Source organism: Strongylocentrotus purpuratus, unplaced genomic scaffold (assembly GCF_000002235.5).
Source record: "Strongylocentrotus purpuratus isolate Spur 01 unplaced genomic scaffold, Spur_5.0 spur5_scaffold_7, whole genome shotgun sequence".
NCBI lineage: Eukaryota > Metazoa > Echinodermata > Echinoidea > Camarodonta > Strongylocentrotidae > Strongylocentrotus > Strongylocentrotus purpuratus.
In genome coordinates, this window is record NW_022145613.1 from 5,310,012 (window position 1) to 5,327,410 (window position 17,399).

Genomic DNA, 17,399 nt, shown 5'->3' on the forward strand with positions numbered 1-17,399 from the left:
TTTTTAAAGAAAAAGTTTTTTTGAGAAAAAATGAATAAGAAAAAGAGTTTTTAGATTTATAAGTCATGATATCCACAATTCAACCTATTTCATGAAAATACATAACTATTGTTTATCTAAATACAGGGGCAATACAACATTCATAAACCCCTACAAAACTTTGAAAGTCATTAATTTCTCATGGAACATATCAATGATTTCCTTCCAATTATTACTGTGTAACTTATCAAGCTTACAAAATGTCTGTTTAATTTCTCCATGGATAGAAAGGAGCAGTGCTTTCATCGTCACACTGCAAATTATATCAACATATTCAAAAGTGAGAATAAACAGTTTAAATGCATATATGAATATTGTGTAAGATCAGAAAAACAACAAAAAATTATAATATCCATGGAGAGTGCAGTATAAATGTGCTATTCAGTGCTTTTGCAGATTCAGTAGAAAAACCACACACTGAGAAAATGGAGAGGGAGGCTCACAAATGATCTTTCATGACAAGCTATGGTCGACTCTTTCAGGCACAATTCATTGATCCTGTTAAAATAACTTTATTCTCCTTTTCAAAATTTATTTGTAAGCTTTAATTGCCTACGGGAAGCATCTAACTTCATGTACAATCATAACAGTATCCTAGTTTAATAGTCGAATGATTTATACTTGCAAGGATTTACAAAAGAAAAATGGTTATCTCAGACCCCTTTAATAGTTTAGCGAAATTCGGTTCAAACAATTCTGATAACAGGCGATAATGATTTTTGACCCGTATTGCCAACCATATTCAAGTCATGAATAGTGAATTAAAAGATCATTTGTGACCACACGTTCCATTTCTTCATTCACACACTATACTCACACATACATACAAATACCACCACTGTCACATCAGAAACCATAAATACATATTATATCCAACATTTGATAAAAGAGTAAATATAAAGTGCTGTGAGTTTAAAAAGGAAAAGAAACACTTTGTCAAAGTTGTGCATCGGAGTAGTAGTAGCCCATCACCAGCGTAAAATGAAAATGAAGAATTAAAAACAAAAATATGAAATCATAAAAAGAATGAAGGATGAGAAATCAGTGATGAGAAACTTGGTGAAAGTGGCTATGAGAGAAATATCAACGTAAAGATGGCTGAAAAATGAAACCAAAATGAAAATGAAAATCAAAGGTGATCAGATGAAGAGTAGTGATGAAATTATAAAACAATAATATGATGGATAACTTCAGTTTGTCAAGATGGGCATTTCTTTTCAAATTGAAGATACCATAACTGATTGGTTTAGTTAGGCAGCAAACTATGTGAGTGAAAGGATAGAGACTGATTTCAAATCATTTTTTATTTGCAGCCTTCTTTCGCATAAATGTATGTTTATTGGATTGCTAAATGTACCTTTGAGAATATTTTTCATACATGCAATTTTGAATAATTTCTGAACTGCTTTCAGTTTCTTCAAGCCCAATAAAACAAAAGGGTTTCAAAGCCAATTTATCTTGTTCCAGGAGACAATGTCCATACATAATGGTAATCTTAGATATTTTCTGACAAATGGCTGCAAAAAGCCTTTGTTTAATTCAAACCAAATCAAAGTTTACTGCCACATATCCACCGATACAAACTCAAAATAAAAACAGATGAAGAATTAGATATTCCCTTGAACCAATGAAGCAAGAGAATTGAAGACTCAGTAGAAAAAAATCAACTTGGTATAAGTAAAGCAAGAGGAAACACTTTTTGAAAAGTAGGCACAAAATTTCTTGGATAAAATCACTGTTCTTTACAACAAGTCAATAGAACTACTTCAGAAAGATTGCATAAAAGTGTTTCACTGAACTTGAAATACAAGAAATTTTGAAAAATATAGAAAAATAGGCATATTTGGTTCTTGAGATGAGTAATTTCTTTTCTAAAAAGATGTCTATATAATTGTCATGCAAATTTTGTGGGTTTTACCAACAAACCCAATTACTTGGAATTATCTTTTATAACTCTCTAGTCACTTAAAATTACCTTTTTTATGTTAAAATATGAATACGATTGAAGTCAGAATGACCATAAATAAGCACACACAGATAAATAGATGTATTTATTATCTTTTCACGCTTGTTACGCATGTGGCATTCTCCTGTGTTAAATATGAACCATACCAAGTGAGTTATTTCACCGATTGGAGGGATCATGATGAGTTACCAATCAGACAAGATGTATTATTGATTGAATAATCGCTCCCTTATCGGAGAGGATTGATGGATGACAAGGTTCAGGCATATAGATAGAAATTACTTTGGGAATAATTGTAATGCACTAATGCTCCTTTTAATATATTTTCTCACATGATGTTTTTTTTTCTTTTCATAAAGCTGTTTAAAGATTTTGTTAATATATTGCCACATTCAAAATTGCCACATTCAAAATTGCCCCATTCAATCTGGTGAAGGTGGATATTTAAAAAAGAAATTTACAGATCTTCTGACATGAATATTTTTTTTTGTTTTCTTCCCCTTCATAAAGTAGTATTTGTTACAAAACTGTAGACATCTAAAAGATAGTATTATTTACAGATTATCTGTTAAGTATAGTACTTCAATGATGGTATCTCTAAAATAAAAATGAAAAATCTGTAGAGCTATTTGAAAAATCCGCAGAACCAAGGAGCAATAAAGCAGATAAGCCTGGCATAGAGAAGAAGTGCTAACAGCAGCGCTGAGATGCAGACAGGGTGTAAGGTGAGTGGCACCAAGCCCCTGAAAGGAAGCGCAGCTGCAGATATTTAGTACCCATCAAGCAAATGAAATGCTCCAAAATCGTCGACTCTTTGAGATCATATTAAACGTTTGCAAGATCCAGAGAATATACGTTGCAGAACATGATGATCGATGCAAGAGGAAATGAGTGGGGTAAAGGGGATGTTAAATTCTGTAAACATGCCGGTTGATTGGAATGCGGGGTAGGAGGGGTAAGGAGTGGGGTAGGAGGGGTAAGGAGTGGGCTAAGACTGCTAATAAGGGATGGTAAGGATTGGTAAGGGTTGGTAAGGGTTGGTAAGGGTGGGTTGGTAGGGATTGGTAAGGTAACGCAAGGGTACGCAGGTGGGGAGAGAAGGAGAGATAGGGGTGGATGTCAGATTCCAAAGTGCTGGTTTGTTTTGAGATGTTTTGTCTTGTAGGAACAAAAAAAGACCAGACTTTTGTTTTGTCTTGTTATGGCTTGGTTCAACAGACAAAACTTTTGAATAAAGGGAGGTGGTATTGAGGGTTGTGTACACTGGGTTGTTAAACATGGTTAATACTCATATCAACCCTTTTCTTGGAGTTATCAGGGGTCGTGTGGAGGTCATTGGGAGGTCACAGAGAAGTCACAGAGAGGTCATATGGAAGTACATGGGGTGGGGTTGAGATGATTGGACACAAATTAAAAACATGAAGGGAAGGTGGTAAAAGGGTTCAGTTTATTACAAGGATTTTTGTGTTGAGGGAATCGGGAGGGAGATGGAAAGGGGGTTGCCTGGTTAAAGATTACTGCGGTTTGCACGGATACATTTCTTTGAAGTTACAATGACATTAGCGTGTCCCATATAACCATAATTTTGTTTAAGCCATAGGGTACCAGACATATAGAGAATTTAAGGATAAGTAAAACAAGGAATTCTTCAGCAATATATTTTCCTGAGAAAAGGGGGAAAGGTGGGGGGCGGGGTCTAATCTCCTACATGTTAAGGGTCCAGAAATTAAATGCTAGGATTGAAAATTGAAGTGGATTCTGGGCTGTATTATCAAATCAACCTCAATTGATATTTCCCATTACAAAGATCTTCGTTTAATATCCAACTTAAACAAAACTTTTTTTGTTCAAAAATGAAAAATTTACACTAGGTAATACACAAAAGTGTCCCTTGATGACATGACAATCTAAATTTACTCCAAATATCCATTTATATTATGTTGTAATAAAGTTGGCTTATCTGGACAATATCTAAACCTCCCAAATAGGTAAGGTACCCTTAATCAAATCGCTACGTATAATTGGGGTGAACAATATGGTGATCCCTTGCGTAACACAGGATGTAGGGTAAAGGGTCAAAATTACGAAGGGGTCAAAAGATTAAAGGGCAAAGGTTACACCTACCATTTACCCTCCCCCAAAATAACTCTAGAATATCCATCCTCTAAATACAATTTTTTTCTTTCTATTTAGATAGTCTAACCCCATGTTATGTTAGTACTTGGATCTATGTTCCATTCCATGACTATAAGGTTAATTTCTATTGTTATCTATATCAAATGCGAAGACAGGAGTATTTACAAGTTAGCGCAGTCTGCAATGAGAAACAAACACACCTTGCGTATGCTTCAAGTTGGAGCATGCGGTACAGATTATTTGACATATGTTGCAAATGATCACAAGCAGGACGTTTTCTAATTGTTTGTTTTTTATGAAGAGTGTTTTTGGTATATATCTTAACTGTGTCTGAATAGATGATTGTTTGTTGTCTCGTTACCATGGTATTAACTATGAAGTATTAATCATAACTGCGTTTATGATTATGTATATAATTTCAATTTCATATACTTGCATTTTAATTGAAACTCCATTTAAGCTCGGGATACCTAGATTGCCATTTGTCTGCAACACCTTTGCAGGACATATGACAGTATATTGTCAAAGACAATTTACAGGGACTAATTTCTCACTTTCTAGCTTATTATTGACTTGCATCGATATTGGTATCAAGATGCATTTGAATTTTAAAAAAATTCAAAGAAGTAATCTTTCATTACTGAAAAAAAGTCCACTAATTTTATCAATTTGTATCTTCCTCCTACCTTAATTCATAAAATGACCCAACGGAAGATCTCAGATTTCCATTTCGAGATTTTGGAAGAGAAAGTCAGAAAAAGAAGATATGGAACTGTAAAGTTCAAAATAAAATAGGAATGTTTAAATGATATGTGCTTTAAAATAAAAAACACAGAAATTGTGCTGAACTAGAATATCAAACTTCTAAATCAAAATCAAATGTGGGTTTAAAGGTCAAAATAACTCAAATATTGTGTTGTGCATGATCGAACTGTGTTCAAAACAAAGGGGAATGTGTAAGCTTGGTCAGAAGAAACGGTCTTGATCCATACAATATTTCATTGAACCATCAGGCTATAAAGGGGGCTCTGTTTCTAACACATTCTCAAGTGTAATATTCTGTTTCATAGATTAGAGAACATACAATATTCATATTCCCATAGGGACAATGCTGTCCATTGTCTAACTTTCATTGTGTTTTCTGAATTATATTTTTTCTTCTCCGTTTTGATTTGGAGTCATGGGTAAAAAATTGACCAACTCATGACACTGAAAATAAAATGTTATATTCAACAAGCCAAATTAGTTATACTTAAACAAACTTTTAGAGAAAACTTCATAAAAACAGATTGAACTTTATATGAAGAAAAAAAAATCCCAGAATGGTTGTTTTGTAATTTTGATAATTTTCTACATGTAAAAAGAGCCAATTGTCATATGACTAGGATCCTATTTTTTTACACTAAAAAGATATCTGTGTTAGAAGTATTTGCAGTTATATGTTGACATCATAATTATCTCTTCTTTTTTCCCTCACAAAATCTTGCACTATCCCTCCCTTGTGTATAGTGGACTTTTCTTCTGACCAGCATGTGGAGTGTGCAGAAGTGTTTGGCAGACTGTGATTGGTTAGTGAAGTTTACTGGGTGAGTCCATTAGTTGTGCAGGGGTGCAAACATGCATTGCCATGCAGGTGCAGCAAGGAGAGTGTAAAAAACATCTCTCTAACAAAAGTGATTGGTCAAAAAGGACTATCTTCATTGGATTTCAAAGTATTTTGAAGAAATAAAGATGAATCAGAGAGAAAGAGCAAAGTAGAGGGAAGATATTATCCATCTTAGACCAAGCAAATAAAAAAAAAAGTGAAAACATCATCATGCAGAACATTCATGCAGTTATTAATAGTCATGCACAGGAATGTGAAATCAGTGACATGCAAGTGAAATTAACATCATTCAAGTGAAATTAACATCATGCAAGTGAAATTAACATCATGCAAGTGAAAAGTTGGCATGCAGAGAATGTGCGAATATCATGCAAAATGCAGTGAGTATAATGTGCAGAAAGGAAGTCAACACAAAGGCATGCAAATATTAATATATTTCAAAGGGAAAGCTTTACATGCATGCAAGACTACAGATATACATGACATGAAATGGCCATATCACACCGCTATAGCAAAACACACCCTCATAATCTATGAGAGGAGCAGTCTTTGGTTCCAACTGGGATATGAATCCCCCATGATTACAGAGGTATATGTTGTCATGAAAATTGAAAGTTTTGTCTTAAAATCTTTCAAGAATCTTTCAACTCCCCCCTAGCGATGTGAGTATGTAGACCATCTCATGTCAGTGTAAGTTACATTTGCAAACAGGTTAACACAACTCATCATGCATGTATGTTACAATATGTTACATTATGGTTAATGGTTAACATGACATAGAACATGCAATATGACATGAAACATACACATGCAGTGGTTAGTTAACTATGTATTCCCCACATCTTTAAACATTACATAAACCCACGTACCATAAACATATATATATATATATATATATATATATATATATCTATCCCATCTTATAAATTAAACGACAGACTGTATACCACAGACATCATTTTAAAACAGCACACAGGATATATTTGGTATAATTACTGACACTCTGGGCTTGTTTAGATAATTAGGGGGTGGAGTTTTGGGATTTTTTTTAAAGGGTTTTTATTTGAGGGAGCGGGAAAGTGTTGGGAATACTCACTACAGGTAGCCCTATCTTTGTTGTTTACGAAGGAGACGCTATATTCAGGATTTATGACGGCATCAAATGCAGTTTCCTCGCTATAGCAGAGCAAACGGTTATTCTGGACGTACGCTCCGCCCAGCTTGAGCTCGTTAAGTGAGATCAGGCTCAAGGCCTCCAGATGTTGGTTATCGAGAATGGCCAGCGAGGCAAACGGTGGCTCTCTAAAGCATCAACAAATAGAGAGATTGTTAGACAGTACATATCATCAAATTCAAAAGTAAAACCAGTCTGCTTTTCAAAGAAAAAAATTAATTGACATCATAAAGAAATAAGAGGATGCCGAGACATTTAGTCCTCCGACAATCTGTATGATATAGACTATGTGCGTACCAGGGCTACAAGTGCAGAGTATATACATGTGTATGATGATGTTGCTTAGCAACACGTCTCCTCAGCATGTCCTACAATGAAGATGTCTTCCATCGTTGTTGCTTGTCTGAGGTGTCCCTGGATACCTAAAGACACTACCTGTAAATCCAAAGAGTCTATTATTAAGGCGGTTAGTATTACGTTAAGGGCGAGGCATGCAAGGTCAACATGCAAGAGATACGTGCATCCATGACGGTTCAGTTTGGGTATTTCGGTGCAAGGGGTGGGTATATATATACAGAATCCTTAGGAGCATGATGAAGAGGACGTGGGAGGGTTGATACTTACGACAATCCGCATCACTGCGACTATCCTGAATGGAGATAGTCTGACGGTTTGAGCTTCTGATTGGCCTAAACATTGGCTTCTGCAAGTAGCAGAGCTTTGAATTGCTAGAGATAGTGATGTCACCATTTGATACCTCCGCGAGACTTGTCAAACCAAAGAAATCCAAGTTTGTTGACGTGATGTAGACCGAGTCCGTCTTACTGCCGCCGACCCTGTGTATATGTTTGTTACGAAGTACATGGATGCATGAGTAGGATCAGGTCTTACTAGGCAATGGTCCCTGCCATCCATTTAAAATATTCAATTTTATGCAGTTAATAATCCACCACCATAATACTTCTAATTGGGAACAAGCTGAATAAAAGCACATCCATGAATTGTGTAGCAGATTTTGAGGCACTTGATATATTGCTGATGAAAGTAGTATTCATGTTATACTAAAAAGTAAAATCATTCTTGACTTTAGATATAGATATTTTTTGGGGGATAAACCCTTCAATATACATATATCTCTCGATAATTCTAAAGAAATATCTGGTATCAAATTTTCTATCCAGTCCACAGCTTTTTCTTCTGATCATGTTTAAACGGTTTTTATTTAATGTGACTGCTCTTTTGAGAAGAGATACGGATGTAATTTCAATCTGGATTGTTGGTCTTATCTTTCTCTTCAAGAATATTAGTGGATAATGAATGGCCACAAATTTTGTTTCATTCCTCAAGTTTGCTTCAATTTAAAAAAAAAAATAGATGATGACCATCTTCTTACCTTCAAGAATGTAAACTTCAAAAACATTTCAGTACAAAATTATTAACATATATATAACATTTGAATATAACCTCAACAACTATACAACTCTATTGTAGCTTTAAACCATTAATGTAAATAAGAAACCATTGTCAATCCTCTGAACAGAGTGACTAAATTATCCTACAATTATATTGGCTAAACTTTATTCTTAACTGGAAAAGAAATGATAATAGTAAGCACTTGAGAAAAACAAAATTATACACAATGCTCTAGATATTAAAGTAATGGAGCTATCTTTTAAAATTACAACATGCAAGAGTATATTGAATTAATCTGTAGCAATTGGAAACTTTGCTTTAAAAAACACATTTTGATTGCGACAGTATATAACCTAGCAGCATTGGATCTTGGACAGCAATTATGATTAATTATATGTAGTTTAATATTGTTTTTATCCTGGTAGGCTTTATTAGTTGATGATACATTGCAAAAATGCAATTTGGCAAATCAAGGATTAAGATTAGAATATGAATATGGTTATCGGCTGTTTGCATAATCTTGAATACATCTTTAAATAACAATTTTCAGGAGCTAAATACAGCTGTAGTAATGGGTAAATCTCTCTATCACTTGCAAAATACACCCGAATCAATTTATCCTAGGAATAATCTATATTAAATATCCATCACTCAAGTACAGAAATATGAACCTTGTTTGCTTGTCTAGATATTCAAATAATAAGCTTTCTTTCAAAATATGCACATACAAAAATGATTTTGAAAATTCTAAAATTTTGAAAACTACAATTACAGTAAAACCTCTTTCTTTATTTTTCTCTTATTTCCTGTCTTTTAAATTCAAACAAAGAAAGTTAAAACGGGTACAGGATGATAGCTTGCTTCACTGTCTCTTATAACAAGACACAACAGGACCTGATTAGTTCATGTAAAAAAGCCATGAAATCAGTAACACACATACATGTAAAAGTAAATGTGAAATATCAGAGATGATAAAAAATGGCCACAAAAGACTGGAATATATGTTAATCATGATGAATAGGAACACATCACTTAGTATTGTTGTTACAAAGTATGAATCAAGAGTATTTTAAAGTATTTTGAAAGCAAATGAAATCAGGGCCCCATCATACAAACAGCTGCAATTTATTCAAATTAATCATAACTTTTAATCAATCCAACTCTGTAATAAAGAGATAGGATTTGGTTAGTTTCCAATTGATTAGAGAACTTATCTGCATCAATCGCAACACTTCATAACACGTGGCTTAGACTTAAATAAAAGCATTTAATCTGAAAATAACATGTTCACCATGAAACCATATTCTCCTTTTTCTTTAGGGAGTGTGGGGGGTAGAACTGAATATTTATCACGCAGCTGCTATAACCCTTACCCGTATAGGTTGCGGCCATCGATCCTCTCCAGGTTGCTAAACATGGAGAGGTTGGTGAAGTGTTGGTGAAGTCCCTGGACAGACAGGTAGCCAGTGATCTGCTTGACCGTTCTGAAGATCTCCAAGGCACTTGGATCGATAGGGGTGGTGCCGGCAAACGCATCACTGAAAAATAATCATGGAGAATGATAATAGTTATATTTTTGTAGCTTTTTATGCTATGTTTCTTAGCGATTCTTAAGATTCAAATGTGATTTTTCACAGAGATAATTTATTCCAACTTTCTTGCTTTGATACCTTACATCAAAACAGACAGAGCTTATCAAAGTGACATATACAGATACATATGCACCTGTACCTGGACCCTCATTGGCTAAATGGACAGACTGCCGATCTGCTTTCCTGGAGATCAGACATTTGCTTAGCCAACACTTACTCCAGGCTCCATACCGTTAAAGGTACAGGGTTGGGTCGCAATTGGGTTTGAGGTTTGGTCTAACGTTAGATTAATAATTCAGGGTTAGGGTTAGGGTTTGCATTTGGGTTATGATTACTGTTAAGGTTGTGGTAGTGGTAGTGGTTGTGGTAGTGGTTGCGGTTTTGGCTGTGGGTGTGGTTGTGGTTATGGTTATGGTTTTCATAACGGTTAGAGTTAGGTATAGTGTTGAGTCCAAGGTTGAAGTTAGGAATCCGTTTTAAGTAGGAAATTGGCTGCAGAGCAATTGTTGCCAAAGCAAGTGTCATAGACCCCTCTTTACATTCTTACCCTGTGAAGGTGTGTGAGGTTATGATGAGGTTGCCGTTGATCTGGGTGCAGTTATCAAACTGTTTACTGCGAATGTGTTTGGAGGATAAGGCTCCATCATCACCTATCCCATCACAGGCTGTAACATGAATTGGAAGGGTTTTAAAAATAGATAGACAGAGAGATAAAGAGAAGGTGAGAGACACAGTCAAAGAGGCATAATTAATTGATTATTGAGCTATTGAAACACACACAAATATCAAATGAAATGCTTCTCCTACATCCCCACCAGTTGAAGTAATAAATCCTCTCTTTGCCACAGGAAACAATGTTCAATCTAAAATAATTTGAAGGTTGAAACAGTTTTTGGACCATCCTTTTATTCAACTGATCTGTGCTCCATGTCACATAAACAGGATCATGCACTTTGATGAATACAGAAGACAATTTGACGAACAACTAAAAAATGACGACTCAAGATCTGAGCATTGATCATCTATTCATAATAACTGTCATAAAATTAGGTGTCACACTGTCATTTAACTTCTTCACCGATAGTGGTGATATCTATTTTTCAAAGATGCTATTTCCAACTGATTGGGAAAGTCAAGTTCTTCAAATTGGCAACAAACCGTTTATTGAACCTGCAACGTTACTTACTGCTTGGGCACACTCCTTCACAAGGAATGCATTGGTTGTCCTGCTCTTTCTTTCCTGGCCCACAAACCTTCACGCAATTATCACCATCTACCAAGACATTGTCTGAAAATCAAAGAGAACGGATTGATTCTTAAATTGTTTGGCAAAAGTATTGTAAAGTAACTCTTACCATTAATATTTTTGTTAACATAAGTTGGGCTTTGGTATCAATGCTCTATTCCCATCACCAAAATGAAGATATACATGTAACCAATAACTTTTACAATAGCAATGTTTTGAGAGCATCCAAGAGAAGAAGAAAGCGAGATGCATGTATAGAGATGGACAGACAGACATACTTTCAGACAGAGAAATAGACAAAAAGATAGAGAAAGAGAAAAATAGATGGCCTTTAAAGAGGTTTTAAAGATAAAGAGATATAGTAGACAGACCTGTGTAGTAAGACCAACTGTGTTTTTTTGTTTCTATTGTATAATATTTCTCATCTAATCCTGTATTAAAAACCTACTTCCATATACTAAGACCACCTGTCTATAAAGACCACATTTGACCACTCCTTTTAATTGGTCTTTACAGACATTTCACTGCATTTTTAGTGTGACGTCATGCAGGAGAAAGCAGATGACGTCCACTTTAATTTGTTTGTAGAGTTTTACTTAAGATCATACTTGGACAGTCCTTGAGACACCTGGAACCATAGGAATAGCGGAAGTTGGGGTTCTCCACGTTGGTGAAAGTGTTTCTATCGTACTCATACCGCCGAGGGCAGGTTTCCACACAAGTATTGTCCAGCGAGAATTGTCGACAAGCCTACGGAAATCATGGTAAAGAAGAATGATTAATTTAAGTTTCTAATCTTTAAAAAGAAATAATAAATGAAATAGGGACTATATTTATTCATTATCACCTATCTGTGCTCCAGTGATGTTGAGGCAGCAGACAGCATGAAACTGTGAATAATCCCTTTGCTTAATGCAGTCAACGGGAGTGAATGAAAGCTTGCCTACTAAATTTAAAAGTTGGTAGAAGCCTAAATTACATGTTAATAAAAAGACCTCTTTAAGGTATGATTGTCTGTGTCCTAAACTCTATTTTTAGCAAAGGATCCTTCTTCAGGAATGGCAAAAAGCTTTCTTCTTGCCATCCATATAATCTATATTCTTTTCACCTTTTCACCCAATAATACCCAAATTCTGAAACAATATCTCTTAGCAAACGTGGTTTGGTGCCTGGTATCTAGAAATGGCAGGTCAGGGGTTCAAACTCACCAGGCAGCCAGCATTGGATGAATTGGTGCAACCCCCAGCACAACTTCTGTGGCAGCAATCAGCTTGCGTGGGACCTCGGCAACGATAGTCACAGGTTGAGCTGCAATCCTTTAGTGTTACTGCAATCATGAAAAAAAAGACGGATTTCAACAAGTTTGGAAAGTTTATAGATACTTTCTTAGTCTAAACAACCAATTTATTCTAGTGCTTGATAACAAATCATAATTAATTTATGCTAGTTTATCCCAAAGTCTCTTTCCAGAACTCAAGGTCTATATCTGTGACAAGTCTATCTCCCTTTATTCTCTTGCTGACAAACATTATACTCCATCTATTCCAGCAGGCAAGTTAATAAGAATTAAAGATGCAAGCCCAAATGAGTTCATATTTTCACAGGGTCCCTGGGGTGGATGATTAAGCAACACCCTTGTTAACTACTCACATATCTGACAATGTTCCTCTCCTGGACCCCAGCAGTGTCCATTGCAAGATTCATGGCATCGATGTTCTGAGGATGAAAAATAGAAATGTTAAATAAAAACAAGGATATTTGCTACTAAAACATGGTGAAGTGAAATCAACATTGTGCAAATATCCAATTATTCATATAGCAGGCATAATCATTTGCAAAACGATCACAGTTTGGGCAGTCTCTTTGACAGCAACAACAACAAAATGACAATAATTATAATGTTAGTTGCGAAGATACCTCCATATTAAATTTTGTCGGAATCCTCAAATATATATCCTCCAATATAAGTGATTTCCTTGTCATTCCTCAGCATAGTTTCTTATAAATGTGTATTTTAAACAACTTGTCTTTGTCGAAATAATTATGATGGCAGCAGCAATAAACTTTCATTGGGGATGTTCATCTTACATGGCACAAGTCCATTAATACAATTCATTCATTTTACAACAAAACACTTTTGCAAATCAGGATAACTTGCAAAAGTTTCTGGTTTGACAAAAAACATGAAAATGACTTATGATCTGCTGAGAGCCAGAAGGGCATTAACTCATATATCTGTATAGGGAGTTAACACCCTTCTGGCTCAAAACAGACGTATTAATGATACTCACCGGAGCAGTTTCGTTGTGCATGTTCATCCCACATGGAGATATTGGCCACCAGGCCTGGTTGCATGTCATCCCAAGCAATGGTCTCCACATAGCAGAGCTGGTTGTTCTGATGGAAGTATACATCCCCTTTCAAGATTTCTGCAAGAAGGTCACACAGTCACAATATATAGGTCAGTCTTTCTCCCTTAATTGTAGCCCTAACTTAAATACTTTTAAATCTCCGCTTAAAACCAACTTAAAACCAGCACCTTAAGTTGGTGGCCACACATGATGACACACCTCTTTTGGAGGAATCCTACCAAGTACCAAGTCAGTCTCGGCAGTAAATAAAATGTTAGAAACGTATGTGTGTACTTTGTGCAAAAATGGAATATATATTTTTAAAAAATGTTACGTTTATTTTCTATTGAGTTAGGGGTGTTCATGTGTATTAAATGTTTCTAGCTTTTACTCTATAAAAAAAAGTCCTGTTATAATACAGAAAACTTTGATTGGTTGGGGTAATCCTGACATGTAGTTTAAGAAACAGCAAGAAACTCTATGAATTAATAATCACTTGGCTTGAGAAAGTCCACAGGAGGGACGAAAGCTTGCCTCCTAAATTTTAAGGTTGGTAGAAGCTTAAACTACATTGTTACATCCTGTTATTAAGAGATGTATAGCATCTATCCTGTTTAATCTGGTGATGAAATGTACGCTTATTAAGTTTGTAAAAGAACTTGAAAAAATGTTAATTTTAAGGGGGAAATGTTTAAAAGAGTGTTAACTTAACTTCAATATATCATGAAAACATGGGCTAATTTGTTCAAATCTGAGTTTAGACATGTATCTTTACTAGGCAATTAAATGAAATTCAAATATGTATTTTCACATTGATTATATCAAACATAATTGTTCTGTGAAGTGGTATATAAGAGCTATGAGAGGTCATGACACTGAATTTTATTCATCACTTGGCTTACCGTGTAATGATGTTAACCACATCTCTTCTGTCGCTATCGTTGGGTCTCCCGTGTGAAACGTCAACGCAACATAGAGGGCGTACTTGTCATCGTAAAGCTTCGTACCTCGGATCACCCTTAAGTTCGTGAGCGGGATCACCCGCGAGTACGTGAGCAGAATCAGAATATATCCTGTCACCTCCCGTATCGACGAGAGAAAGCCCAAATCGTACTCTTGCTCGTGGAGAAATGAAATTTCAAGGTTTCCGTCCACGTATGTACAGTTTGTATATCTATCCTTTAGCTCTTCATAGTACTGTTGGCGAGCTCCGGCGTTGTCGCTGTTGTAAGGTTTGGCGGTACCTTGATCTGTGCCAGTACATACTGCAAGGATGATAAAAAACAAATGAGAAAAAAAATTGTGAGTATGACAAATTTAGAATAATTTCTATTTATAGTCCAGTTACAGAGTTTCCACACAGGAATATTCATAATTTTTATACAGGGTGCTACATAAAAACTAGCCAATGGCCTGGCTATTTGCTTGGGTGTTTATTTGTTACACCTGGGCAGACATTCTGAAGAAACTTGTGCAAAATAATGCATTCAGAAAAAGCACTCTCTCCCCAAAATAAACAAGAATACAGACTTCAAACAAGGGGAAACCAAGTCCAACTTTAAAAACAATGTATCTTTAGCACCATTCTTTTATTTGAGGTGAAGTAAAAGACAGGATCCATACAGTTCATAATTACTAATATAATGAGCGATTTTGAGTCTGGATGAACCAAGGTCACGGAAGGGCAAGGACTCTCATTATCTATTCATTTATATGGAAATCTCTCAAACACTCATTTGTCATCCAAATCTCCAATGTATAGCAGATTAATATATATGGAAATCTCTTAAAAACATCATCAATCAAAAGAGCCAAGGCTTTCCAGGAGACCTTCACCTTTCACAAGTTTTAGAAAAATCTGCATTTCAACATTCACATACCATCATCATCTTATGCAAAATCTTGAGGAAAAATAATGGAATCAGCTACCTCCTCCAAAGCCCCAATGCCCAATTAATCTCTGACTTAATAATCTCTTCATGGCTTTGAGTTGACAAAGAAGAGTAAACACATACAACTTACAAGAACTGACTTTAGCTTCTCAAGCAGGTTGCTTTAATTTTCTTATTTTTCTAAGATGAAGACATGATCTGTAAAAACAGACTTCTCCATGATGAATGAAAACGTTTCAAGGCAATAAATTATACGGTAAGCAGGGAGTTACATGGCTCGCCATCTCCTTTATTGTGTTGTGTTGCCCCCCTCGCCCCCACCCCTCCTCACTCCCCCTTACAAACTGCTGTTCCCCCCCCCCCCGCCCCCCACCCTCCTCAACCTTACAAACCTCTGGGTCTGCCTCTAATTTGTGTGCACACGATTCGCTTTGGTTGTTGTATATACGCCACATTCCGATCTACACCACCAGGGAATAGCGGTATCAAAATATCACATAATTTCATCTTGATGCGTTCTGTATTTTGATTGAAACCTGTGTTTTGATGCTCTATGGAACACTCCTGAGACAAAGACCTGCTGGTCCCAGTTTTCACAGACAAAACATGAAATTCAAATACTGGTATCCAAATGTTCCAGCATTTTGTCTTGATGAATAGTGTATTTTGATTTAAGCCAATAAATTTGGAGTTCTATGAGCAGCAAACTCTGATATTTGGGTCATTAATGCTAGAATTGCAACCTACATTTTTATTTTTCAACAATCAGCACCACTTCACGTTTCAATTAAATCATAAAGACAGGAATTCTAAGGTAAAAAGACATACATTGAAATTTTGAAAATACGCTGTGCATGTACATCATTTTCTTAATCACACATTTTTTTGGCATTATTTGACTTTTGAATTCAATAAATATTGCCAAAGTCACATGATTTATTTCTATTTTCTTTACTCTATATTTACAAAAAAATAGAAAGAAAGTCACCCATTACAGACGTTTTTTGTTATCTTTGTATTGTTGTGAGTACAATCTAGAATAACCTGTACCAATACTAAAAAAACATCGTTCAATGTGCACTTGAACAAGCATGTAAGTACATGGCAGAAAAAAATACTAAGTAATAGTATTCTTGCACTCATATCAATCTGGCCTAAAAACATGATGATAATCCCATTCCAAGAAGGACTGGTTTAAAATCTGTGGAAACTGGGCCATTTATTTTGCTATTACGTCAAGGTGGTAATCCCAATAGACATGGCTATGGCATTGGGGTTGCTTAACACTATGATTGGCTGATATGGGTCATAAGTAGCCATGTCAAAGGGGCGTAGCCACATATACCTTGATCCGGGAGGGGGAACAGTAGGCTGAAATATTTTCATCAGTGGTACTATTTGACTTTCCAGTACACTATGGATTTGACATTCTTGTCAAATTATAAACATCTTTCAAGCTGACATAAATGCACTAACTTTTAAAGGGCGACAACAATTTTTAAAAAGGCAATTGAAAAATGACATCGTTGTCATAATAGTTTGCTGATGCAATTAAGCGAAATCAACGCTCGAATCAGTCTCCTCATTATGCAAAGTTCAATAACATTCCATAGCATTCAAACCATATTGCAAAAGATGAAATCGCAAATTCAGGGGGGAGGGGGAGGGGTAGAGACTTGCCCCTGGACCCCCTGCAACCATCCTGACCCTTGACCCTCTATATATTCACTGATATTTCTTACAGGTGGCTTACTTCACAAGATTTACAACTCTGAATTGGGATAGAATAGACAGAAAATATGATTTCATCTCTTCTGTTGTAATGCTAACCTGGGGACGCCAACTTCAATTGATTTTGAAATTGGTTAGAACAATGACTGGCCAGGGGACTTGATATCTAAAAATACTATTATTTTCACAAATTAATCCAGGTTCCCAATACTCCTGTCTGTAAAGCAAGAATCATTGTGTCTCCTAAATTCCT

General features: G+C 35.6%; 1 protein-coding gene across 4 annotated transcripts in view; it reads right to left on the reverse strand.

Moving 5' to 3' along the window:
- LOC586488 (receptor tyrosine-protein kinase erbB-4) overlaps positions 1-14,554 on the reverse strand; it is a 39,104-nt gene extending 24,550 nt beyond the window's left edge. For 3 of the 4 annotated variants that reach the window (XM_030974651.1, XM_030974649.1, XM_030974650.1), the window contains exons 1-9: positions 14,426-14,554; positions 13,464-13,601; positions 12,823-12,888; positions 12,381-12,499; positions 11,781-11,922; positions 11,113-11,214; positions 10,474-10,591; positions 9,708-9,872; positions 7,546-7,757 (exon numbers count right to left, since the gene is read on the reverse strand). In XM_030974651.1, the coding sequence (XP_030830511.1) occupies positions 7,546-7,757; positions 9,708-9,872; positions 10,474-10,591; positions 11,113-11,214; positions 11,781-11,922; positions 12,381-12,499; positions 12,823-12,888; positions 13,464-13,601; positions 14,426-14,447 (1,084 nt within the window). In that variant the 5' untranslated portion in view covers positions 14,448-14,554. Of the gene's footprint in view, positions 1-6,843; positions 7,050-7,545; positions 7,758-9,707; positions 9,873-10,473; positions 10,592-11,112; positions 11,215-11,780; positions 11,923-12,380; positions 12,500-12,822; positions 12,889-13,463; positions 13,602-14,425 lie in introns of all 4 variants that reach the window. The other variant, XM_030974648.1, reaches the window with a different exon arrangement.
- Positions 14,555-17,399: the final 2,845 nt, after the last annotated feature.